General features: G+C 41.2%; 1 protein-coding gene across 1 annotated transcript in view; it reads left to right on the top strand.

The window, feature by feature from the left end:
- The window catches only part of SLCO3A1 (solute carrier organic anion transporter family member 3A1), a 260,725-nt gene that overhangs the window by 163,524 nt on the left and 70,075 nt on the right, over nt 1–27,126 (top strand). The window contains exons 3-4 of the mRNA XM_075273273.1: nt 22,058–22,156; nt 23,173–23,436. Coding sequence (XP_075129374.1) covers nt 22,058–22,156; nt 23,173–23,436 — 363 coding nt within the window. The remainder of the gene's footprint in view (nt 1–22,057; nt 22,157–23,172; nt 23,437–27,126) is intronic.

Below are 27,126 nucleotides of genomic sequence, written 5' to 3'. Positions count from 1 at the left end.
GTGTCTGTATGTAACACAGAATGAAGTTGCTGCTGCCTGTACTTCATAGTCCAATATGGGTGGGCGGAGCTACACGCTAATTTTGGGGCGGAGCTAAACAACAGGTTGCATGTGAAACCCCACCCACCAAATGATGCAAGAAACCAGGAAGAAAGAAGATTTTACAGCAGTGAAGACTGGTGAGCATTCGACGTGGGTATACCCATTTAAACTGTAGGTGTAGCTGGAGGGAGACATTAAACTTGGTCAGCTAGAAGCAGACAGGTCCCCCTCCAGCTACTCCCACGGTTTAATGCTCCCCTCCAGGTGTTTCCAGTTTAATGTCACCCCAGTTTAAGTGCCACCTTCATCTGCCCCATTTCATGTCCTCCTCTCCATCTCTGCCCCCAGTATAATGATACACACAGACAGACAAAGACAGACACACACTCTCTCTCTCCATCCTGCATCACATACACGGTTAGGTGTATGTGTGTGTGTGTGTGTGTATATATATATATATATATATATATATATATATATATATGTGTGTGTGTGTTATATGCATACACACATACACACTCTTACCCATTTTTAGATAAGTGTATATGTGTATCATGAGATGAACAACTTTTTGCAATACGATATCACAAAATGACATGTTATCACAACATGATATGCTATCTATTCTATATGTGTCTATATTCTGCCACCCAGTGGCTATGTTGTTTTTTGCACCCTGTGAAGGGTTTTGCTAGCAGGTTATGATGTTACATATAATTAGGTTAATGAAACATTGAGTCCTTATCCAAAATAGACCCAAATTTTTATGCAGAAAAAGATGATTATATATACACCACTAATAGATGTCACTAGAGATGAGCAAACACTATTCGGAACAGCTGTTCCGAATAGCACCCTCCCATAGAAATGAATGGCCGCGTGCCGGCTACGTCCATTCATTTCTATGGGAGCGTGCGATTCGAAACGGCTGTTTCGAATAGTGTTCGCTCATCTCTAGATGTCACTAATGGCAACACACGTACTCTACAAGTTGGTCTTAATCTGCTTGTCTCAGGGTAGTGAATACATGAGGTGCAACTTGATACTTCTGAGCCCCAATGCAAAATCTGTAATAGGGCATTTAGAATAGTGGTACATTGCTTGTGACAGAGAGAACTTTTGGGCCCCCCTCAGGTCCAGGGCCCAGTAGCAACTACTACCTTTTCACGCCTTAGCTAGCTATACCCCTAGGCACTGTATTCTTCCCTGGCAGCGATATACAGCAGGTGAATGCCAACTAAGCAGCCATCAGCAGTGGATCCATAGTAATAGATAAGTTTTAGATTGTCACTTGCAGATCCGATCTCGTCTTACTGTCAGATGGAGAGAGAATAGTCGCTTAAAAGTCCAGTCTGCTGCCCTATAGACTCGGCTGCACATCCAGTGTTTGAGTACTTACAACAAAGGTAGCTTTTTAATCCTGGCCTTTAATTCATTTTGGAAATGCTGTGTGTGAATTAGATGCTACAGATAAAAGCCCTTTCTACAGGCTGGAAGCATCTGCATGGCCGGGATACGTGTGATCCTGTCATAAAAGACACTGAACATTAAAGTGAATGATTCCAATATTGCCCCTCATTAATTAACAGCTGCGGGCTCTCTGGAACATCTGTCAGGATTGCTTTAGAATTCCCTTCGCTCCAGTGACTTTACTAAAGGAGCGTAACAAATCAATATGAGACTCTGCTCCGACTACACCTGAGTCAGTGGCTACTCCATAGACAACGTGAGCTTTGCCCTCCGTGATGAATGGCTTGGTGTGTGCACAGGCGGAAACACATGAACTGCATTATTTCTAGTACAATGGCACTTTTTCAGCACTTAATGAATATACCGCTGTGTACATGGCAAGGTGTAATATTTAAAGGAGATTTTCTGGATTACTTTTTGTAATGTATGGAAAAAGAGCCACTTACCAATATAGCATTCTTATCAAATCTGTACTTTGTACCCTTAAGGCTAGGCTCACACCAGGGCTTGAACTTTATTTAGGGGCTTTCATCCACGAATAGCTTATAAAATGAATTTTTTCGGGTGGTAACCCAGCGGACCCCATTATAGTCTATGGGGTCTGAGGGTATCCATTGGTAACCGCTTTTTACATGGGGTAGCTTTGCGTTTTTCGAGTCCCCGAAGATTGCTAGTTTGAACCTAGCTCAATATTTTAGTATGCTAAGGGGTAGTTCACACGGAGTAAACGCGAGCTCATTCTGGCAAAATACATGTGTAAAGAATACACGTGTAAAAATAAGACTCCCATTGACTTCAATGACATTTTACACGTGTATTTTGATGTGTTTTTTTACACGTGTAAAAAAATGTCATTGAAGTCGATGGGAGTCTTATTTTTACATGTGTATTTTTCACACGTGTATTTTGCCAAAATGAGTGCGCATTTACTCCGTGTGAACTACCCCTTGAAAACCCCTTGCAATTCATAGTACAACCACTGGGTGGCCGCACATAGCCCAATATAGTGTATCACTTTGTGATAAAATATTGGAAAACAATATTTTCTTGAAAAGCTGATATGACACACATACTGTATCTGTACGTGTCCACCCAAGAGAAAAGGTAAGAAGGACACAACTATATAGTATAGTAACCTAGTTGATATGGATGGATAAAGTCTAAGCTATAAACTTATCAAGAGAAGAACGCAAAAAACCCATGAGGTGGATGCCAGTTGTCCCATCAGAGAAAATAATACATTCCAAATATCGCAGTTGGACTAAATCCCTGGATTGATATTCTGTCCCAAAAGTTTGTTCCAAAAACCTGTGATTTTTTTTTACTTTTCAAAAACTTTTCCAGACCCCTCTTGAACTTGTACAAGTTATCAACCTTCATGACATCCAATGAGTCCCATAGTCTCACCGCTCTTAGGGCTCGTTCACACGGTGTAACGTGCCGCGTGATGTGGCACGTGTACGCCGCGTGACCCTTTGCGTGCCGTACACGCTCCCATTAATTTCAATGGGAGCGGGGATCGTATGCGCCGCTCTAGTTTTTGGCCGTGAATTAATGCACGGCCGCAAACTAGCGCGGCGCATACGATCCCCGCTCCCATTGAAATGAATGGAAGCGTGTACGGCACGCAAAGGGTCACACGGCACGTTACACCGTGTGAACGAGCCCTTACTGTAAAGAAGTCCTGCCTATGACAACGATATAACTTTTTCCTTGAGACTTTGAGGATGCCCGCTTGTCATGGTTACAGGCCTAGGTGTAAAGAAATGATTATTCATAGGATAACTGTCCATTCATCTGTGTGTATATTGTATATTCTGATTGCGTTACCCAATATCCATGGATACACTACAATACCCGCACCATGCCCTTATTTCTGCATGGATATTTTTAGCTAATTTTGGAAAGGGTTTATAAAGCCCATCCATCTAATGGACGCAAAATCTATAACAAATCTGCATGTCTGAATATACATACCCTAATAAAAAACTACTAGAAAACCATTTATAGACAGGATTATTTTCTCAGAGCTATCAACTAGAAAAGAGGCATCTACAATATTTTGGGGACATCAATAAACAAAACACTTCTAAGTGAAAATGGGGTCATAATGTTTTGGGAATATTACAATCTGTAACCAATATTTTTCCAAATCTGTCCATGACAATTGTCTATGCTTGTTTTCTGCTTTCGAAAATTTTTCTTGCAACATTTTTTGTTTTACTGCTTGACTTCTTTTATATACAATGCCCAGATAGAGCTATACAGCACTGCATATATTGCCTTGGTGGGGATCGGTTGTTTAGGCCGTGCTGTGGTGTCCAGAGTAATAATATACGTTGTCAGGAAAGTGTCGTACATTGCTTATATATGGTCAAACGGTAAACGCGTAATGATGACATGACCTGTCCACATCCAACTAAACTGTGTCTATATAGAGCCCAAATAGAACCAGATACTGCTCAATTGTGCCACATAGCACCCACATAGTGTTAAGAGAGGGACATTATTTTCCCAGATAGAGCTATGTAGTGCCTGTGTAGTGTCATATTATGATCACATACTGCAAAATTGTGTTCCGGGAGTATTTTGCCCACATACAGTAGAGACAAAGAATCCCTTCACAGTATAATAGTATGCCCAGCTAGCTATGGACAAATAGTGCCACACTGTGTGCATAGATTTCCATGCTTTTAAAGTCTTTCAACACAAATCCACCTCTGCTGTGTTGTGCAGGATACCGATGGTTCCTTCTCTCAGCAGATGGTGAAACTAGATATATTTCAATGACATAACAATTATTCTACGATACAGAGACCTTAAGATTCTCCCAGCTGTGCAGGTCATGGCTCAGCAGGATCATGGCGGGTATACCCTGGCACATGAAATGTGTGAATTTCTCACTGGATCTGGGATACTTGGGAGTGCTGCAGCTATTTTTGGAAGAAAAAAAATGCTGCTTTGATATTGTTCACATGTAATATTACAATATTGAGTGCAATGGCACGGGATCATAAAGAATACCAAATTAGACTGATAGTGCCCCCATGTCCTGTGTGCAGGCCTAACAGATGGTCGTCATAACACTGAGCGAAACATGACAAGCTCTGCTATGTGTTAAATATATCTCTGTAATCCCTCCACAGACACACACAGACATGTAAAATCCTTCAGCCCTGAACTAGCCAGGAATGTGGGACAAGCAAGGCTTTAAGATTATCCACACTGGTGCTGTGAGTTTCCTTATGAATCTGCTCCAACTTCATGTCCATGAATAATAAATGGCATCATATATGGTATTTCATTATAGTTCCTGGTCAGTGTGTTTTAAACTCTTTATTCCAGTTTGATATTAATGTCATAGACAAGGTATAAGTGGGAATTATTCCTATGGTATTGAAGCAAGGTTTGGTGTAGGTTATGCATCAGTGAATATTGACTATTATACTTAAATAATATAGAAGCTACTGTAAGCTTATCTGAAATATAGCTGCTTTTATTACTATTGATTTTCAGATTGGTCAATCATACTACTAGAAATACAATCTGATTGCTAATGTGATGTCAGAGCGCCATCTAGTGGAAAAATTACTAGTAGCAAGTTCTGTACAGGAGATCTTTAAAACAGTTTGTCTTCATTGATTCTCTAGTAGACAAGTCGACTCATCGCTGGATAAGGCAACCCTGGCAGATCATTCTATCATAAGCAGTCACTTCAATTATGGAAATCATTAAATATAGAACAGTTTAGCGATTTCTCATAGTATAATGTAATGTTGTATAAAATACTTGTGGTTTTAGCAAATAATTCTATCATAATGTAAAATTGCCAAATAGTTATCTAAAGGATGAATATAGTAAATGAAGTAATACAAGTAGTATATGTTTTTATGCCCAAAAGAAAGGTCATGAGCTGCTAGCATACAGATCATAAAGTAATATAGAGGTATGACTGCATAACATGTCATGTGGAATTAGCCATGTTTCATTCACTGACAAAATCACCCAAAATGTAAAGTCATCTTATAGACAATGAATCACTAATAGTACTTAGAACTCATTCATCACATCCCAAAATGTATACAGACCACATAAACTAATGCAGGCCACAGGCTAGGCCTCCTAAACAAATACTACCCCAACCAGAGCCTCCCTAAATAAATATAAATATTTGGCTCTCTAAGTATACTCAGAGACCCTAAATAAACTATAAAATTAAGAACAGAGCCCTATAATAAATACACACCAGAAATCAGACTCCCTAAATAAATAGAGACCCCAGACTTCTATAATACAGTATCTACCTATAATACTACTTTGGGCTTCATGGATGGATCCTCCTGCCCTGTTCTGAGTTATTGTCCGTGACCACAGCAGTTAGGTCTGTTAGTAGACAAGGTTACGCTAGGTTCACACTAGCGTTCGGGTCTCCGTTCCGTCTTCTGCAGGCAGAAGACAGAAAGCTGTCAGAGCGGGTCCGGCCGTGAGCGGCGGTGAGTGTTTTATGCTCTCCGCCGCGAAACGTTTTTTTTTTAAAATAACCGGATAGAGAGTACTGCATGTCCGACTCTGTGTCCGATTATAAAAAACAGGTTTCGCGGCGGGGAGCATAAAACGCTCACCGGAGCTCACGGCCGGACATCTTTCAAACCCATTCAAATTAATGGATATGAAAGAGTCCTGCAGGTTTCCGACTCCTGCCTCTGTTTTGTGCAGGAAACGGAAACCTGCATGAACGGAGACCGGGCGCAGATGTGAACGAGCCATTAGGACAAGGCTCTGTGGTCACTGAGACAATAAGTGATGTCATGTGATTGACAGATACAGACATGAAGGCATTATTTCAAGCAAAAGGGGGGAATCATAGCAGGTAAGAGCAGGATGGTTTGGGAAGACAGGAGTGCAGGAAGGTTATCCAGGGAAGGCATGCGGAAACCAAAGAAGCATATGCGTAGTCCAAATCAGGATGACGGAGGAGAGGTCTGTAAAGCAAGCCAGGTCAAAACACATCCAGGGAATCCAACTTCCGGGACAGGAGACAGGTAACGGGGAGCAAGGAAGAAAACAGGAGAGGCTCGTCATTAGGGGAGCTGATGTCTTGGGAAAATGAATAATCAGCGGTAGGCCAGAACCAAGATGAGCCCTAAATAGCCTCAGGCACGCCACTGACCCCAAAAGTGCTGGTTCTGATGCTAGGGGGAAACCGGAACCTCCACATACTCAAGCGGATACTTCCAGCCTACCTCAGCAACGGAACCAGCAGCCATCCCGGCGCTGGACAGAGATCGGGTTGGGCGCTTCCGCACAGCACAGTGGAGGTCCGACCCGTCCTAACAGTCGTTCTGATCCTTATCTTTGATTCTCTTTAAATTGTAATAGTCACAGTATTTAGCCATGCAGATCATACATGGTTAATTTACAAAACAACAAACTATGATGATAAATTATCATAACAGTCCCTGAAATTAGATCTCAAGAAGACCAGTGGCAGAACCACTTCCATAGCAACCTGTGGGTCCGCTGCTGATTTTTTTTTTTTTTTTTAATTATTTGGCTGTTACTCCAGCAGGCAGATCCTCGCTCATACCATGTCCTCCACTGCTGTCAGCCCTCAAGGGGCCCCCATCTCTCCTTCATCAAGACATCGCTGACACTATTCAGGGCTGCACACTGCACCTTCTGGAAGCTGTAGGGTAAGTGGAGGTGACCATGGGTAGGAGCGGGATCAGTAAGAAGTGCACGTGTAAAACGGAACTGCTACTATTATAATCTGGGGTCTCTTCAGACGCCAAAGTACAAAGAGCGAAGGCCCAGAGTAGGGGGGAGTTAAGCATAACAAACTGTGTTACTCACCTCTCTTGGGCTTCAGTGTAGGTCTTCAGCTTCATCAATAACATACAAGAAAATATTGAAGTAAGAAAACACTCAGCATACCATGTAATACAAAAATATGTTTCTCAATCAGCACAAATACACAAATTTACATAAAGTATTAAAAAGGAATACAACTGTACAAAGTACATTCCCAGGTCAGCAAGATGTAAAAAATTGGACCAGACGAATTGACCCTAAGAGAAAGGTATAAAAAAATCTCACCAATGCAAACAACTTATGTCAAAAGTATCCAAATATACCAACCCAGCAATATAAATATTATACCACGATGTATGATGTACTAAACCAGTATGTGTGTAAATGTACGTCAAGTACCTGATAGATCCGTAACAATATATATATATACTTATAAGAATAGTAATAAGGACCTATCAACATGTGTAAATGTACAACCCACATTAACTAGCAAGGTGGCTACCAGTATCAAAAAGGGTTAATGATTGCAAGGTGCTCACACGCAGTCAATGGCTGTGCCAAAAGCATGGGCTAGAAATCAAATAAACAGTGTCATATATACGCATAATGGAAGGTTTCTGAGGGGACCAAAACAGTAGGGACCGCACACTTCAAGACTGTGTAGACTAACCAAACGCTTACACCTTGGAATCTCCCCCTCCTGTATAAATAACCACGCAACACAGATTTAAACTCAAAGTGGACGGGGTAGGCCACAGCTTTATTAATTGATTGTAACTTGACTTTACGTCATACTTTAACGTCATCAAAAAGGGGGGGGGGTGACGCGATATGTCAGACGCAGGAGACCTGCGTACAAATCCGCCATCATCCCACCTTAACCATAATACACCGCCAGCTGTGACTTAAATAAACCTCAGAAACCATACATCAAACAGTACATTCAAAAGGGGAGGGAGGGCGGGAAATTCACTCTGGCAAGGGCTGGAAAGAGGAAGAGGAGGTAAGACTTTATTATTAACCAGGAAGAACCACTTGCCACTGCCTGGGGGGGGGGGGGAATTATGGGCGGAGTTACCCTTTAATAACAAAATATCCACCAGTAACAGCTTTATCCCCCTCTTACTTGAACTCACCCAAAGCTGCATAATGTAACGAGGGAGAGATAAACCTACAACATTCCTTCTAAAGAACCTGCTCCACAGTCAGTAACGCCTTCCATATAATATCGGCGTTATGCCATAACGTCACAGACCACGAAGGCCTGCAATTGGGCCTCAGCGCTCATGTGAGTCACTCCAGCATCATGACGCATAATGATGCTACTGTAACAAATGTGGCTACTGTGGCCTAATTAGAGGTCCATGATCATTCAAGAGGCCCAAAGAGCCGCACCAGAGCCCAGGAGAGGTGATTAACACTGTTTATGTTTAATAATTCTAGAACGCATGACGTTAAAAATATATACATATTAACGTATTGGGGGCCTTTTAGGCCCTCATGCAAATAATATCGAAAAACACACTTAAATTACTTTCACAAGTTTATATCAAAATTGCAAAATAGAATATGAATAGTGGACAAAATTTTTATTATAATGGAGCAAAAAGTTAAGCATGGGGCCTAAAAGGCCCCCTATATGTGTTCTATTTTAACCACCTACCCTGGGCACCCACTTATTATACTATGGGGTTTGAAGAGAGTTTGTGGGGGTGAACCTCAATAATGTTGGGTTTGCAAAATATGCAACGAACGCTAAAGTTGCCACTTGTGTGGAAGCCACTTTAAGATACTATAATGTGTGGATAGGCTATTGTGGGCATTATACAGCGTGGAGGCGCCAATATGGGACATTATGCTATGTGGTGGACTGCTATGTGACATTATTCTGCATGAAGGCACAATGGGACAATATACTGTGTGGAAGGGCCACTGTGACATTATACTTGGCATAATGTCCCACAATGTCCCCTAAACTAAGTATAATGTCACATAGTGGCCCCTCTACACAATATATTGTCCCATAGTGCCTCCATACAGTATAATGTCCCATAGCAGTCCACCACATTGCATAATGTCCCACAATGGCCCCTAAACTATGTGGAGGGTTGTAATGGAACATTATATTGTGTGGAGGAGCCACTGTGGGACAATTATACTCTGTGATGGGGCACTCTGGGACATTATACTGTGTGCACTATGGGACTTTTTTTTTTCCCTAAAGGAGTTGTCCAGGAATTGAACAAACTCTGGAGGTGCTTGTGACAGATAACAGACTAAAAGTCTCTAACACTTACTATATGAGGGCCTGTAAGGGGGCACTTACTGAATGGCCACCAGTAAAGGGGCAGTATACTGTGTGGAAGGCCAGTAATGGAGGCAGCAAATAACCAGACAATATGCAGTATGGTGGGTAAGAGGGGCTTTATACCATAGTCAAAAGTTTGCTGTGGGGCCTAGTCTTTTCTAGTGACGTCCCTCGGGGAAGACATCAAACTTTTGATCACATTATAATCTTCTTTACATTTCTAGAAGTTTCTCTTAAAATCACATATACAATCCTATGAAAAAGTTTGGGCACCCCTATTAATCTTAATCATTTTTAGTTCTAAATATTTTGGTGTTTGCAGCAGCCATTTCCGTTTGATATATCTAATAACTGATGGACACAGTAATATTTCAGGATTGAAATGAGGTTTATTGTACTAACAGAAAATGCGCAATATGCATTAAACCAAAATTTGACCGGTGCAAAAGTATGGGCACCTCAACAGAAAAGTGACATTAATATTTAGTAGATCCTCCTTTTGCAAAGATAACAGCCTCTAGTCGCTTCCTGTAGCTTTTAATCAGTTCCTGGATCCTGGATAAAGGTATTTTGGACAAACAATTCAAGTTCAGTTAAGTTAGATGGTCGCCGAGCATGGACAGCCCGCTTCAAATCATTCCACAGATGTTCAATGATATTCAGGTCTGGGGACTGGGATGGCCATTCCAGAACATTGTAATTGTTCCTCTGCATGAATGCCTGAGGATTTGGAGCGGTGTTTTGGATCATTGTCTTGCTGAAATAACCATCCCCGGCGTAACTTCAACTTCGTCACTGATTCTTGAACATTATTCTCAAGAATCTGCTGATACTGAGTGGAATCCATGCGACTCTCAACTTTAACAAGATTCCCGGTGCCGGCATTGGCCACACAGCCCCAAAGCATGATGGAACCTCCACCAAATTTTACAGTGGGTAGCATGTGTTTTTCTTGGAATGCTGTTTCTTTTTGGACGCCATGCATAACGCCTTTTTTTATAACCAAACAACTCAATTTTTGTTTCCAAAATGAAGCTGCCTTGTCCAAATGTGCTTTTTCATACCTCAGGCAACTCTATTTGTGGCGTACGTGCAGAAACGGCTTCTTTCTCATCACTCTCCCATACAGCTTCTATTTGTGCAAAGTGCGCTGTATAGTTGACCGATGCACAGTGACACCATCTGCAGCAAGATGATGCTGCAGCTCTTTGGAGGTGGTCTGTGGATTGTCCTTGACTGTTCTCACCATTCTTCTTCTCTGCCTTTCTGATATTTTTCTTGGCCTGCCACTTCTGGGCTTAACAAGAACTGTCCCTGTGGTCTTCCATTTCCTTACTATGTTCCTCACAGTGGAAACTGACAGGTTAAATCTCTGAGACAACTTTTTGTATCCTTCCCCTCAACAACTATGTTGAACAATCTTTGTTTTCAGATCATTTGAGAGTTGTTTTGAGTAGCCCATGATGCCACTCTTCAGAGGAGATTCAAATAGGAGATCAACTTGCAATTGGCCACCTTAAATACCTTTTCTTATGATTGGATACATCTGGCTATGAAGTTCAAAGCTCACTGAGGTTACAAAACCAATTTTGTGCTTCAGTAAGTCAGTAAAAAGTAGTTAGGGGAATTCAAATCAATAAAATGATAAAGGTGCCCATACTTTTGCACCGGTCAAATTTTGGTTTAATGCATATTGCACATTTTCTGTTAGTACAATAAACCTCATTTCAATCCTGAAATATTACTGTGTCCATCAGTTATTAGATATATCAAACTGAAATGGCTGTTGCAAACACCAAAATATTTAGAACAAAAAATGATTAAGATTAATAGGGGTGCCCAAACTTTTTCATAGGACTGTACAACATATGTAGCATGAACCAATCACAAACTATAGAAATGAGGTAAAGATATAAGATTTCTGTTTACTGGGTACTGGAGAGTCTAATAATCCATCTCCTTAAGTATTCTGTTGGCCTAAATGTATGTAATAACCAGGCAGCCTAGATTGTAGAATCTAATGAGCTAATCCCAGAACATGGCGGAGTATACAGTAGATAGAAACAGGTAGGTAGTAACTCTGACAATGTTATTATATTAATTTGGTAATTTATAGAAAGTTTGCCTTTGATTTGCAGCGCTCCATCCTTTAAATGATAAAAGTGCATTGTTAATGGCCATGTTCTGGAAATTAATCGACATGGTAAAATAGGTTGTGAGAGTTTTATGAGCAAATCAAAAACACCACATGCTGTGAAGAGTACATAAAAGTGAAAACAAGAGGCATTTGCTGTCATTTCCTGCATTTAAGAGCCTATTAGCAGCATCATAAATGAAGGTTTAATATCATTGCAGATTTTTATGATAATTTATCAGGAGCAAGGTGGTGGCACTGTGCTAATGTAAGATATATAGCGTTACTAAGGTTGTATACCTAGACAGTAGTGAAAGCAAGGCAAAGAATAAAGAACTGCAAAATTTACTGACAGAAAATCAAAAATTGTTGGAAGGTTTAGTTAGTTTGTAAATTCTTAGGCTTAAAGAGGACCTTCAGCTCCTGGGGCACATGCGGTTTTATATACAGCTAGAAAGCTGACAGTGCGCTAAATTCAGCTTTCCCGTTCTGTGCTATTTGTGTCGTTACCATAGCTCTTCACTGTCAGAAGGGCGTTTCTGACAGTCTGTCACGAACACCCTTCCTCACAGCAGCGTCTATTGTGCTGTACTGTGAGAGGGGGTGGTGCTTACCGCCCAGCGATGACGCTGACCGGTGAGGAACAAACCCCCAGTACTCGTCTATGGACGAGTACTATTAGGAGGGGAGGGAGGCATTCCCAACTGACTGTCAGAAACGCCCTTCTGACTGTGAAGAGCTACGGTACCGCAATGATAGCTGTTCACTGACGGCACAGAGCGTGAAAGCCGGCTTTCTAACGGTGTATTACACCGCATGTGCCCCAGGAGGTGAAAGGTCCTCTTTAAAGTATAACTCTATGGTGTACCCTATCTACCTTCCTTTTTAATATAAAACAGGCTGTAACATTTTCCTTAGCAACCCTGTAACTGAGCTGTTATTAAGGAAAGTCATTATATGGGGGTCACGTCAAATGGCTGTATTTTCGGTGTTATACCACCTAGAAAAATGGTTCTGGTATCCTAAAAAAGCTGAGTTTCTCATATTTTATATGATACCAGGGAGTACAAACTAACTATAAAATAATATGAGATATCACTAATTAAAAACACGGGAATTTCAACTTATTATGCAGCAGTTTATTCTGCATATAAAATCACTCTCCGGGCTCATTATATGGTGTCCCAGTGAGCTGCTGAGATACCAGAACACTCACGGGCACAGCGCGAGGAATGAGTTCAGCGGCAGGCCAGCTTGACAGCTCCCAAAATGCAGGAGCAGGCGGTTCATCAACGCCAATAACACGCTCATTATATAGCATCCCAGAGAGCTGCTGAGATACCACAACAATCACAAGCACAGCATGAGGAACGAGTTCAGCAGCAGGCCAGCTCGACAGCTGTCAAAACGCTGAAGCAGGCGGATCATCAACACCAACAACACACTCATTATGTGGCTTCCGAGCGAGCCGCTGAGATGCCGGAAAAATCACAGGCACAGTGTGAGGAACAAGGTCAGCAGCAGAACAGCTTGAGAGCTGCCAAAATGCCGGCGCAGGCAAACCATTGATGGCAGCAATCTTCAGAATATAGGCGGATCAATGACGCCAACAACCTGCAGACAAAGTTGCGGGTAGAGGCTAGTATATTAGTATTTGTACTATAATATTCACTGTAAGGGGTTACATGACCATACAAAGTATCGGAAGGGGTTCTAAATCTCATTAAGGAGATGCCACTATGAGGTTTAAAGATTCACATGAAATACTGATAGGATAACCCCTAATATTAACAAAATTCACAGAGGGGATATCATCCCATTAGGAACTTAAAATATGTAAAACCACTTTTATTTATGAAATTTAAAAACACTATTTGCAGCTCACAACATGAACTGGATGTCCGTTTAAAACTAGCATCAAAGTGAGAGTGCGACTGATAGGGAAAAAAGATGGAACCGATTCTGTCTCTACACTTGGAATCTATCTCCCTCAGCCAATAGAATTGTAGGCCACAATCTGAGACTGTCCAAGACAATATTAACTGCTCCCAAGACCATTTAACATTACAGCCACTGCAAACAACCAGTATCCCCTGAGGTTACTGGCCTAGTGCCACGCCAACAGGGGAGAACAGGTGTTGCTGCCGCCATGGTCACTATGAGGTGTACTGGGACATTTAGACCATGCATACCCTGTTTGGGAAAATTGTCTAAGGATTATGCATATAACACCTCCTTGGCAGAAAAAGGAACATGCTCTAGCACAATTATTTGGAAGACAGCACCTTAAAGATCATTGCCTGGTTTTCATGAAACCTAATAGCTTAATCTTGGAAAATAGCGAGGCCAGAATAACTTTTCCATGTGACCATCCAAATGCAGAAGTGAAGTGGTTTAGGATAGAGTTAAACAGCAATAATTAATAGCTGCCAGAAAGTCACTGGAAAATTTTAACAATTACAAGAACTGCAATTACTTATTGAGCGACTGCAGTATCTCAGTATCTCGGATTATTTCATAGTGGAACATCCTTATAGACCACTTTTATTAAACCCTTGCTAGGTCAGCAGAGTGGCTGTCGGTGCTCCATTACATATAGTTTTCATTTATACAGGTATATATTGCTTTTGGCTATTTGGGGCAATTCCCATGTCATATATATTATCATACACTAAGCCAACACTGCAACTATTAATTGCCCTGTGTGTGGTATCTTAATGATATTATATCTCTTGCCTCATCCCCCTGGCTCAGAGACAAATTTGTCACCATAACGGTCCTCTCCAGATGATGACGGCTCCAGGCACATGCACTGTTGACACAGCCATTTCCAGCTATGAATATGTATGACTTTAAATCAAAAGCGCTTCATTTTTATGATATTCTAATGATGCTGAAGAAGTGATGTGATTCACAAAGGAGCTCGCATTTTAAGCAGGGCATTTGATGATTTTACTAATGAACATTTCACTTGCATTGTATGAGGCCTACTTGGCTATAATTCAGGGTCCAAATTTCATTACATGGTTGATTTTAATTAAATTTATTTTTCTTTTTTATATTGTAGATTTCAACAAGTTATTTTATGTAAATGTTTATGATCTGCGCAAAGATTGAAAAATGTAAGAACGTCCATATAGCGCTTGTAGTGCTTACATCTCCTATAAAAAAAATAATTGATTAATTAGCGGGTAGTCATACCATACAGAAAATAGGCAAAAGGTATAGTGTTAGGTGGATAGATATCAAGGGAAAGTACAAAGCAGCACAAAATAGACCTCACTAGAAACAGGTGACAATCCAAAGAAAGGGTAATGATGCATCTTTGGTAGATAACAAGAGAAGGTAGCACTGGATAGATGGATGGATGGATAGATAGATAGATAGATAGATAGATAGATAGATAGATAGATAGATAGATAGATCAATAGATAACTTGCATGGATGTCGGTAGTATAGGGAGCCTGTCACTGGATCCCAGGATATTAAACCAGTGTTTTAGATAGGTTAGAATCACCCAAATCTAGCACTTGTAACTCGGTACCTTCATGACTCCAGCTATCTCATTTGCATATTAACATAAGCGGAGATATCTTGGTGACGGAAGCATAGATTCTCAAGGAATCCCCTGCATGGGACAATTACTACAGTACTCGCAATTACTGTTGAAATGATGGCAAGTAAGAACTGCAACTTGCACTGGCATTGATAATCAGCTGATTTAAAGGGGTCTCTCACATACATTATCAGTCCATACCAGTGACTGCTGACTCCACAGATTGGTCTCTGTATTCATATGAGCCTCCCCAATCCCAGATTCTTAAGTCCTAGGATGGGAGATCGGGAAGAAAGAGTGTCGGGAATAAGTAAGTATGACTTTTTTTTGTTGCTTTATACCCAGCCCAGCAGCCCTGGAGTTTGCTTTAAACCCTAGAGACCCTTTTATATTAGGGAATGAGAGAGGCCTTTCTCAGAAGGTATGTTTTAGGGCACTTTTGAAGCTATGGTAGATGAGTAGTAATTTTATTTTCCTGTGTAGTACATTGTATAGAATTGTTACTAGTCAGGAGACATCTTAGAGATAGGAGTGGGAGGTCTGGATTATAGAGGATGTTATCCCTAAATCATTGGGCGAATGGAGGGAATGGGTAGGGTGGTAGAGATAAGGAAAGGTGGGGGGGGGAGTAGTGATGTGAATAAAGTGCTTTGGATGTGATAGCTTCTCTCTCCAGTATCACGCTAAACCTGTGTTTCTGCTGCTATCTGTCGATTACTCCTCCCCTTTCCTTAGACTTCTTCTATAGATATGTGTAATCTGAGCCATGAGAGCCATGTGTCAAGACACACAGACCAGCATGAAAGTCATTTTAGCAGAGGGAAGGGGAGAAAGAATATAAGAATATAATATAAGATGTCAGTGGCGTAACTAGGAATGGCGGGGCTCTGTGGCGAACTTTTGACATGGGGCCCCCCCGACCGACACCGAAGACCTCGACCAACCCCCTCCTACGCATTTTTACACGCTCCATTATGCCCCATAGTGGTCCCTGCACACAGTATTATCCCCCATAGTGGCCCCTGCACACAGTATTATACCCCATAGTGGCCCCTGCACACAGTATTATACCCCAATAGTGACCCCTGCACACAGTATTATCCCCCATAGTGGCCCCTGCACACAGTATTATCCCCCATAGTGGCCCCTGCACACAGTATTATACCCCATAGTGGCCCCTGCACACAGTATTATACCCCAATAATGACCCCTGCACACAGTATTATCCCCCATAGTGGCCCCTGCACACAGTATTATCCCCCATAGTGGCCCCTGCACACAGTATTATCCCCCATAGTGGCCCCTGCACACAGTATTATCCCCCATAGTGGCCCCTGCACACAGTATTGTACCCCATAGTGGCCCCTGCACACAGTATTATATCCCTTAGTGGCCCCTGCACACAGTATTATGCCCCACTGTGGACACCTATAAACAATTATTATACTCTGGGGTCTTTTCAGACCCCAGAGTATAATAATTGGAGTCCCAGGAGGAGTAAAACATAAAAAAAAAAAAAAGCTCCATTATCTTCCAGCTCCTATGATGTCAGCCTCCGAAGTAGTCCATCTTCAATGACGTCAGACGTCACATGACCCAGGACCCAGGCCGGGGTCATGAGACGTCAGACGACTAGGCCGAAGCCTGCCCGGATTGTAGAGAGGTAAGTAACAGTGTTTTTTATGTTTCTTACCTCTCCCGGTCCGCCGATCATTATACTCGGGAGTCCGAAAAGACCCCCGAGTATAATGATAGCAGCGGTAGCGGCTGTCACCGGGCCCCTAATGTCCCGGGCCCTGTAGCAGTTGCCTCTGCTGCTACGGCGGTAGTTACGCCATTGTAAGATGTCTTATGATTGTCCGTACTGTTGATTTATGCAAAGTTTGTTGAAAAGTTAATGGTCATTGAAATCCCTGCAGCTACGTTCCAATATTTCTTTAATTTCTTACTGTTTGCAGTTGAATGGGGACGAACAATTGTGTAAAAGGACAATGCAAAGCGGCACAAATTTATTTAACACATTGTATTATCAATCAGTACTAGTCAGCCATGAATCGGGCTTAGTGGAGGGACTTTGAAGGGTTGTTCCACTCTTTATTTTTTATATCTAATAGGTCTGAAGGAGCCATGAACATGACCCAGGCCTATGTTTCCGGCAGGTATGGTCGCCCCCTGAGGCCTGCGATTGGTTGCAGCAGTCACCCAGCACAATTAAAACGTCACTTCCTTTAACTCAGTGGGGTCCATCAGTCATTGGGTGACTGATCTGCTGTGGATCAGAGGTTATTTATACATCCAAACTACGACGCACGTAGGATATATATATAAGAAATAGAGATTGGATTTCTTCTATACTGTAACTTCCCTGATTTTTCCTCCATTGATGCTCTTTAGCTACTCTGAAAGGTGGATTCTTCAATTAATGATGGTATATTAAAGAATTGCCGGACTTGCTGTGCCCCAATATATTTACAGAAGGCATTGTGATTTCTACTGAACATGTTCCATGATGGGCAGCAGAATACACTATTGTGTTTCCTAACCTAAACTGATGGGGTCGCTATTCTACCCTACTCACTGCAACGTTACATAATGGTCTCACATAAGCTGCCTACAAATAAAGCCCTGTATTAACATACATTACATAGAGTGGAGCACTTGGTTATTTTCAGTGGCCATTATGGTGATGACAATATTATTCATCTTCAGGGTGCCTGAGTGAGCCTTGAGAAGTACATGGAGTAATGTCATGTCTGATTATCTCGCTACTTCACGCTCATTCAAATCAATTTCTATTACATTGGATGTAGCATCAATATATTATATTGGTTTGTGGCTTTCTGTAAGAATCTAATGATCAAAGAAAAGGGATATTAATAAGGTTAGCAATGGCAACTATAAATGCTTTTTAATTTTTTTGTATGAAGGTGTATATGGGAGACATTTTTGTAATATACCTTATTAACTGATTATATTTTCTGTTATTAAAAAACTGGCTTTAAAGTTCTCCTTAGTAACTCTCTCACTGAGAATTACTGAGAGTCCATTCCATACAGTGCATGTTTAGTATATACTATATACCCTGCCTATAGCTAGTATTACTCAGTCTCCTAAACCCTAGTTCTATCCTTTCACGTTTTCCTGCTGACTAGGTAGTGAGTAGGTAGAGGGACGTACTGTGAAGGGATATAGGAACGGGGCTTAAAGGGATATTCTGGGACTTATTGTTTGATTACTTATCTTTAGGGTAGGTTATCAATTAACAATGAACAAGGGCCTAACACCCAGGCTCCCCGACTCATCACATGTTTGAAGAGGCTGCAGTGTTTGGGTGAGCAGTTATTTTTTGCACAGCATCATACATTTGTGCAATGGCTGTGCTTTGTATCACAGTTTAGACCATTCACTTGCATGGGACTGAATTGTGATAAGGCTACCATGTAGCCACTGAATATGGCATCACATGGCCTGTGAAGTGGAAGAGACATTTGTGAATTAAAACAGGTTGGGAGTTGGACCCTCATGCATCTTCAGTTGATGTTCTTTGCTGAGGGTAAGTCTTCAATTAAATAGTCTGTATACTAAATTGACTCACCTTATTTCTCCATCGCTAAAGAGAGACTTTAGAGTCAGTAACGCAATACCTCTTTAAAATTAGTTAAGTAACATACCGGTATATTCCATTTTTTTTTTTTTTTTTTTACTCATACACCCCTTATTCAATAGTAAGAAGAAAAAAAAAACACTTTTAGGCCCGGGCCCCATGGGCCAGAAACGCCGCAGGAAAAATTGCGGTGTTTTACAGTACTTGCAAAGTGGATGGGATTCTTGTGAATCCCATTCCCAATTAGCGGAAAAATCGCAGCGTGTCCACGCTGTGATTTACAAAACTGTTGCAGTTTTGAAAATCACAGCATGTCAATTATATCCACGGAGACGCCGGCGGCTTCCCTGTAGATATAATTGTAACAGAAAGTCCACGGAAGAAAACTCAGTGAACTTTCTGTTCAAAGCGCTGCGGGAAGAACCACAATGCGTTCACGCTGCAGTTCTTCCCGCAGCACTTTAGTGCTGCGTTTCCAGTTCGTGGGGCCTTAGCCTTAGGCTGAAGCCCCATGTTGCAGAAATCGCTTGTTTTGTTGCAGTCTTTTTTAGTCAAAGCCAAGAATGGCTGCAAAAGGAATGGGAAATTATATTGGAATTTCTTAAATTTCTACCTTTTGCTCAATCCATTCCTGGCTTTGGCTCACAAAAACCGCAGTAAAATCTGCTACAAAAAAGCTACATTTCCGCAACGTGGGGCTTTAGCCTTAGGCTAAGGCCCCATAATGTGGAAATGCAGCTTTTTTTGTTGCAGATTTTACTGAGTTTTTTGGAGCCAAAGCCAAGAATGTCTACAAAAGGAATGAGAAATATACAGAACACACTTATATTTTTACCTTCTGGTCAATTCACTCTTGGCTTTGCTAAAAAAAAAATCCAGCAAAATCTGCAACAAAAAAGCTGTGTTTCTGCAACGTGGGGTCTCAGCCTTAAGGGGTAAAATGCCGGCTAATCTTACATGACACTTCATTTGATCTATATCATTTGCCGCTTTGACAGGAGTATGAAACAGGAATTTATTGTGAAATGGTGAGCAGTTTGACTCAATTTATCAGAAAGGCCGCCAGCTAAATCACCATTATAGAATAGCAGAGAATGCAGTAAATCAATGTAAGTCCAAAAGGGCTTTATGGGAAGATTATTTGCAACAGGATATGACAACGTCACACAGCAATAGCCCATAGCCAAGGAATTCAATGTATTGTGGACTGTATAGTGCCCACTCTTATGATGGGTTGGACAAAGCAAGTCAAATATTATTTGCCGCACTGTTTAGAAAGCAATGTATGATGATAGTGGACATCAGTGGACTTTTTCACGCACCATAGTTGTCATTCTTTCAATATGTTATGTGATTTCTAATTCTTTTGATCTGACCTATGCTTATTTTTGGTATGTTACTGCAGTGTGTAAAACTGAGCAAGTAAAAGTTTTTGAAAAAAGTATCATGGTGAGCAAAGATGATGCGCAAAATATTGCACATATACAGTATATGTACCGGATTGTGGATTTTGCCACATATTCTGTTGTGAATCTGCAATAAATGATACAGATTTAACCCCACTCAGTGTTATCTAATGTATAGCTGAAATACCATTGTTAGTGTCTGTTGCTGTCATCTCTCATAGAATGTCATCAACAGACGTTAACTATAGCAGAATAACGGGGTCTCCACCTCTGTCCTTTCCTATTGACTCTAATATAAGCAGAATTATAGACACTGTCTTCTGATACATTTGTAATGGGAGAAAAAATCCTGCACCCATGTAATGTGTTTTTTTTTTTTTTTTACATTGGGTGAATGTAAACAGTCACCGATATAAAGGGGTCTTCCTCTGCATCTTCCATTTAATGTTGGCTGCTCTCATCCTGTGACAGCATTGTGAATCTACCCCAATTACATATACATTAAAAGGGTTATTGGTTTCCTAGCAATCATGGCCTATCCTTAAGATAGGCCATCAATATCAGATCATGCGGGGATACAGTTACTGAGACATCAAATCAAATCGGCTTTATTGGCGCGTCCGAATAGATATTCGGCATTGCCAAAGCTAGTACAGTGGGGGGGGGGGTTTGGCGTCAAGGGGGAGAGTATGGGGGGGGGGGTGATTTGGGGTATAACAGTCTGTGGAGTCTCAAATTACACACCGCTGTTTACATCCCGGGTATCAGACCCCCACAAATCTAATATTGATGTCCTATAGACTATCAGTTTTATAAACTAGATAACCCCTTTAACTCCAACTAGCTTTAGGTTTTTCTAGGCACCATCAATATATATAGATCTTTGATCTTTATTAGGGTTGAGCCGATCTTGAGATTTCAAGATCGATTTTAAAATCCGATTTCCGATCATTTTCCAGCCGATCTCGATCGTGAAATTTGCTCGATCGCCGATCGGCATCAGATGTTTTCCGATCCCGATCTTCAACCCTAGTCAATGCTTTTCTATGGGAAAAGTCACTTTTAGGGTTGAGCCGATCTTGAGATAACCTCCGATCTCGATCCCACTAGAAAAGATCGGGTCGGAATTCCAATCTCGATCATGAAATTTACTCGATCGCCGATCGGAATCCGATCTTTTCCGATCCCGATCGCTCAACCCTAATCTTTATAGAAAAGAGTTTGGAAAATAACTACCTACTGTGTGCACGGGAAAGCTCTTGTAGTGACAATTTTCATTGGGACCAGTAGGTGGCAGCAAAGTTCTCACAAAAACCTTGACTTAAAATGTGTTTGCATCAGACATTGCCTTCCTTACAGTCCTTCTTAGCTTTGCATTTGCTTGTATGTGTTAGAAGCAAACATATCCTAAAAATGTCCCTATAACTACAATACCTAGCCTTTTGTATTAAAGGACGTGGGTGTTTTTAGATTGACAGCAGTCACAATTTTACAGCTCTACATCTTTGCATTATGTGTTTTTTTTCTACAGGAATAGTTTATATTGGTAAAGTCTGCTGAAACCTTTCCTGACTTCCCTTTCATAAAGCATTTTGGTTGTTTTCCTTTACATAGAATTTCTCTCCCTTCCCAGAATGTGCGCACACTGGTTTTATTCTCTTGTGCTATAATTATGGCAACAATATATTCTAATTACTAAAACAACAATATTTTCTTTGTATTGCAGGTATCCTGTTCACTATGTTGGTATTCGGACCAGCCTGTGGGTTTATCCTGGGGTCCTTCTGTACCAAGATTTACGTTGACGCTTTACTGGCAGATACCAGTAAGTACATTTACATCACATAATAATTATTATTATTAACAGAATTTGTAGAATAAAATTCCAGATAATTGCAGATAATTCATAGAGAGTAGAGATAAGCGAGTAGTGAAATATTCGAGATTCGATGTTCGTTTCAAGTAGAGCCTCAATATTCGACTGCTCGATTGAATATCAAATCCCATTATAGTCTATGGGAAAAAATGCTTGTTTCAGGGGAAACCTCTATTCGACTAAAGGAGAGTCACCAAGTCCACGAATAGCAGGAGGAAAGTGTTTAGGAGGAGCAAAGTGCAGTTGAGGAGTGTTGAGGAGGAGTGTGCAGTTAAAGCGCACGGACCTCATAGCATATAATGGGCTCCATGTGCTTGCCGAACACTGCCCATAGGAATTATTTGTGCGTGCAGTGCGCGGCAAGCACATGGAGCCCATTATATGCTATGGGGTCCATGTGCTTAACTGCTCTGATTTTTCAGCCCGTTATCTGTAGAGGAACACAAGGGATTTGTAAATGTGTCCTTGTCCAAGGTGCTGAAACTTGCATTCAAGTGTCTTACAGGAGTCTACAGGTTCAGTTCACACGTGAACTGCCCGCGCGGGTTTTGACACCGAGAGAGACGCGGTGAGCCGCGTCTCTCTCTTGTCAAAACCCGCCTGCCGCAACCATCACGGTCGCGGCTTTCCCCTCCGCTATCGGCTCAAATGAATGAGCTGACATAGGAGGGAGCTGCCGGGTGCGGAAGGGCATGTCCTTTCTTTTCTCCGCTAGCGGCAGCCCGCCGCTAGCGGAAAAAAAAGCCCGGTGGTCTACATAGACCACCATTGTAAAGGGGCGGATTTTGAAGCGAAATCCGCTGTCAAAATCTGCCCCTTTGCCTACGTGTGAAAGAGCCCTTACATTGAGGAAGGTTGTCAAACAGTAAACCATGTACAGTTTGATTACTATTTATTATAATATCTGGTTTGCTATATAGATATCTATGTAAATATCATTTTTTAAACAGTTTGTTGCTTTTTAGGTAAGCTGGAAATAACACCTGAAGATCCGAGGTGGATTGGCGCATGGTGGGCTGGTTTTCTGCTATGTGGTGCCTTACTCTTTTTCTCTTCACTTCTGATGTTTGGATTCCCTCAGTCGCTCTCTATCTGCAAGGATAATTCTGAAGAGAGCGAGCAAACTATGTTACCCGACCGAGAATATGAGAGACCAAAACCTAGCAATGGTGTCCTGAGGCATTCTTCTGAGTCGGAAGAAGGAATGTCCTGCTTTCAACAGCTCAGAGGTAACACATCTCATCTTCTGAATAAGAAACTACTGATGCTCGATTATAAATCTGGCATATCTTTCATCACTATCTAGTCTAAATTTACACCACTTTTTTGTTGCCCTTGGTGCTCTGAATCACAGCCTCCTGCCTGATACTGTCTGTCTGACATTGCAGAGCTTAAACAGCACAACAGATGGCAAAAATAACAGTGCTTGTTGTTCAGGAACGGTGGGGCAACTGCTCCAGAACTGTGCTAGAGTTGCGACTATGATGAGCTGCGACAGATGATAAAAACTTGAATTGGTGACGGGTCCTCTTTAAGGCCGGCTTCTTTTTCTGATAATCCACCCCCAGTCTAGCAAGTTGAAAAATTTTAGCCCTAACTAGATGTGCCTACATGTGCTAATTAGAGATGAGCGAGTTCTATTCGAAACTCCTGTTTCGAATAGCACACTCCGATAGGAATGAATGGACGCAGCCAGCATGCAGGGGGTTAAGCGGCTGAACGCCGGCAAATAGTACTCGCTCATCTCTAGAGCTAATGTATCCCTTTCTTGATTTGCACCAAATATACACCACATTGCATCAACAATGCCAGTGTCTGATCTTAATCACAATAGTAAATCTGGACCAAAATGAATTTATCTGATGTATATTTGCATGTGTGTCCATCATTATCTTTGCAATTCTAAACACCACCACTGGGTGTCCATGCATAGTCACGTATAGGTAGGACAACTTGTGACAAAGTTTGTCAAATTGTGGTGACCTTGCATGAAACATCTAAGAGAGCAGAGAGGAAAGATCTGTATAGATTCTTAAGTGTCTACACTTAGCTGATGTGGTTAAGGATTCCATCATGTTCTTGAAACTAATTGACCACTGGGTGGTGACCTATAGACACAAATATCATATCACTTTGTGATAACCTGTCTCAAAACCATGTTGTTTTTAGAAATTTGCTTAACTTCAGATACACATATCTGAACATATCCACCAAGAGGTCATGTAAGGACGGATACATCTGTATATCCAGCTTGAGGATTTTTGCCAGTTATCCGAGGACCTAGTTCTATATTGGGAACAGGGTGTGTCCCATATTTGCCACACTCAATCCTAACAAACTATCAGGATAAGAGTCCATTTCTTTTAAAATTTTGGATATATTTTAGTATTTTTTTATTGGAAAAATATGCACATCTGTTTCCCAAGATATAAATAAGAAAACAGTACCTCTGTTTGTTTGCTGCCCTCTATGGGTAGCTTCCTTAAACATCATGCCTGACTTTTTAACAAGCCTTTGTTGCTATGATGCGAGGATTAGCCAAATCAATATCCAAAATGTGGGCAGCGCTGTTTTGATCTGGTTGGATCTCTTCAGCACAGTGTAGGGAAAATTGATTTGGCAGAGGTGAGAGAATTCTAGACTAGGTTCTGGAGATAATATCACCAACCAGATCAAAACAGCTCCGTCCACAGTTGGGATATTGATTTGGCTAAATCCCGCATCATAGCAACAAAGGCTTGTTAAAAAGTCGAGCATGATGTTTAAGGGAGCTACCCATAGAGGGCAGCAAACAGAGGCACTGTTTTCCTATTTCCTGTTTGCATATTTTTCCCACAATCCCCCTAGTGGAGCTAAAAAGGCTTTTTGTAAGATTCCACTCGCCTGAGAAGGCGATCTCTCCTTAGTGAGTGATATCATCCCCAGAACCTATTTTTCTATTGTAATACATGAAGCAAAGCAAATTATTGTACATATTAATATAATAATCTCCTGTAGCAGTGAAGTGCCTATTATGTAGACAGACCTTACAGCCTAATGTAGGGTTGGGGGCTAATGCTGAACTCCTCCTGCAGATTCCCCACATTCATTCATTGTACAGTAATACCTCTTGCATTTGCGTTTCTGAATTTGCAAATTCTCCGACTTGCAATATTTTCATTAAAACATTATTATTATTATTATTATTATTATTATTATTATTATTATTATTATTGTTTTTATATAGAAACATTAATTCCATGGTGCTTTACATTTGAGAGTTTACATATGGTACACAAAATATATAAAACAAATATAATACTAACAATGACGGACTGGTACAGTGGGACGGAGGACCCTGCCCGCGAGGGCTTACAGTCTAGTAGGGAAGAGGGATAGAGACAGAAGGTGAGGGTAGAGACTGTTCAGATGGTGGTGTGGTGACAGTAGTGCTATTGGAGGTTGTAGGCCTTCCTGAGTAGGTGAGTCTTTGGGGTCTTCTTGAAGCCTGTGATTGTGGGGGTCAGTCTTATGTGTCGTGGTAAGGAGTTTCAGAGTATGGGGGAAGCACAGGAGAAATCTTGGAGGCGGTTGTGTGAGGAGCGAATGAGAGCAGACCGGAGTATGAGGTCATTGGAGGATCTGAGGTTACGTGTGGGCAGGTAGTGATTAGGTCAGAGATATATGGAGGGGCCAGGTTGTGGATGGCTTTGTATGCATTAATGATTTTCCGAGATCCGCAAATTTTTTTTTACAAAAGAACCTCTGCAGGGATGTTTATTTTTATTTTTTGAAGTACTGTATGGTACTAGCAATGTTTAATGGGTTATCTAGGATTAGATAAACAGTACCACACTTGTCTGTGGGTTGTGTCTGGTATTGCAGTGAAAGGGAGTGAGTTGCATTACCATACACAACCTATGGACAAGTTTGCCCCTGTGAAACAAAAGTACATATGCATAGGGATTCACTTTAGTCTGTGACTATGAGGCACATTCAGTAAGCCTGCATTGAAGAAGAATACACAGACAGTATAACTTTTATAAAGGAAAGCTTTAAGGTGCATTTAGGACACTAAACCACAAGCAGCCCTTAGTGTCACAAATATATCTGTTCTGTACAATACCTGTCCGTACCTAGTTTGTTTAAAAACAAACAAAAAAAAAACACGCAATGCTTGGGCTGTAAGTGCATGCATAATTTTTCAACATTTTCACATGAGCAGTGAAATCAGTGTGTCCTGTCCTGTGCCCTTTGTATCAGATATGAATCCGTTCATAACATTGGACTCATCTCTTGGTGAATATGAAGGGTTTTATTTAAGCACCCCCGGCACAAACCGGCTTGAGATTTGGGACATTAAACCACAGATCCCTAAAAACCCACTGATGGTTTAGTGAATCGAATTCCCCGAAATTCATGAAAACTATTAGAAAATTGTCTTAATTTTTATTTTAATTAAATCAAAGAAAAACAACTGTTGCACCATTGTAAATCTCCATTCACAGAACCAAATATTCAATTACCGATCTGTGTTGTGTGCCCTTGCCTGGGCCATTCACTATGCTGATTGTATTTAATGACCATTGTCTCCATAATCACATCTAGAACTGTAGCCAGGTCAGTGCCAGGAAATGAGGTGATCCGGGGTCGAGGACAGCAATATCTTGTTCCTAAAACAGGGCAGTTCTGTTAGAATCAGGACATCTTTCTGAAAGATTAAAGTCATGCCCCAGAGAAATCACAACGGATCAGGGAGCAACAACTGAAGACTGGTCTAAGGTTCCTGAGAAAGTTCATTTCAGTACACGGCTTTTTCAACCTGCTCGCTCCCTTTCATAGAAAAATGAATTTCTATATAATGTGGTGAACTTGTCAGACGAGTTACTGTACTATTATTCAGACAAGTAAAATGGCTAAATACATGGAAAGTACTTCAT

This window comes from Leptodactylus fuscus, chromosome 5, assembly GCF_031893055.1.
Source record: "Leptodactylus fuscus isolate aLepFus1 chromosome 5, aLepFus1.hap2, whole genome shotgun sequence".
NCBI classification, from domain to species: domain Eukaryota; kingdom Metazoa; phylum Chordata; class Amphibia; order Anura; family Leptodactylidae; genus Leptodactylus; species Leptodactylus fuscus.
This window is presented reverse-complemented; position numbering and strand designations above follow the sequence as displayed.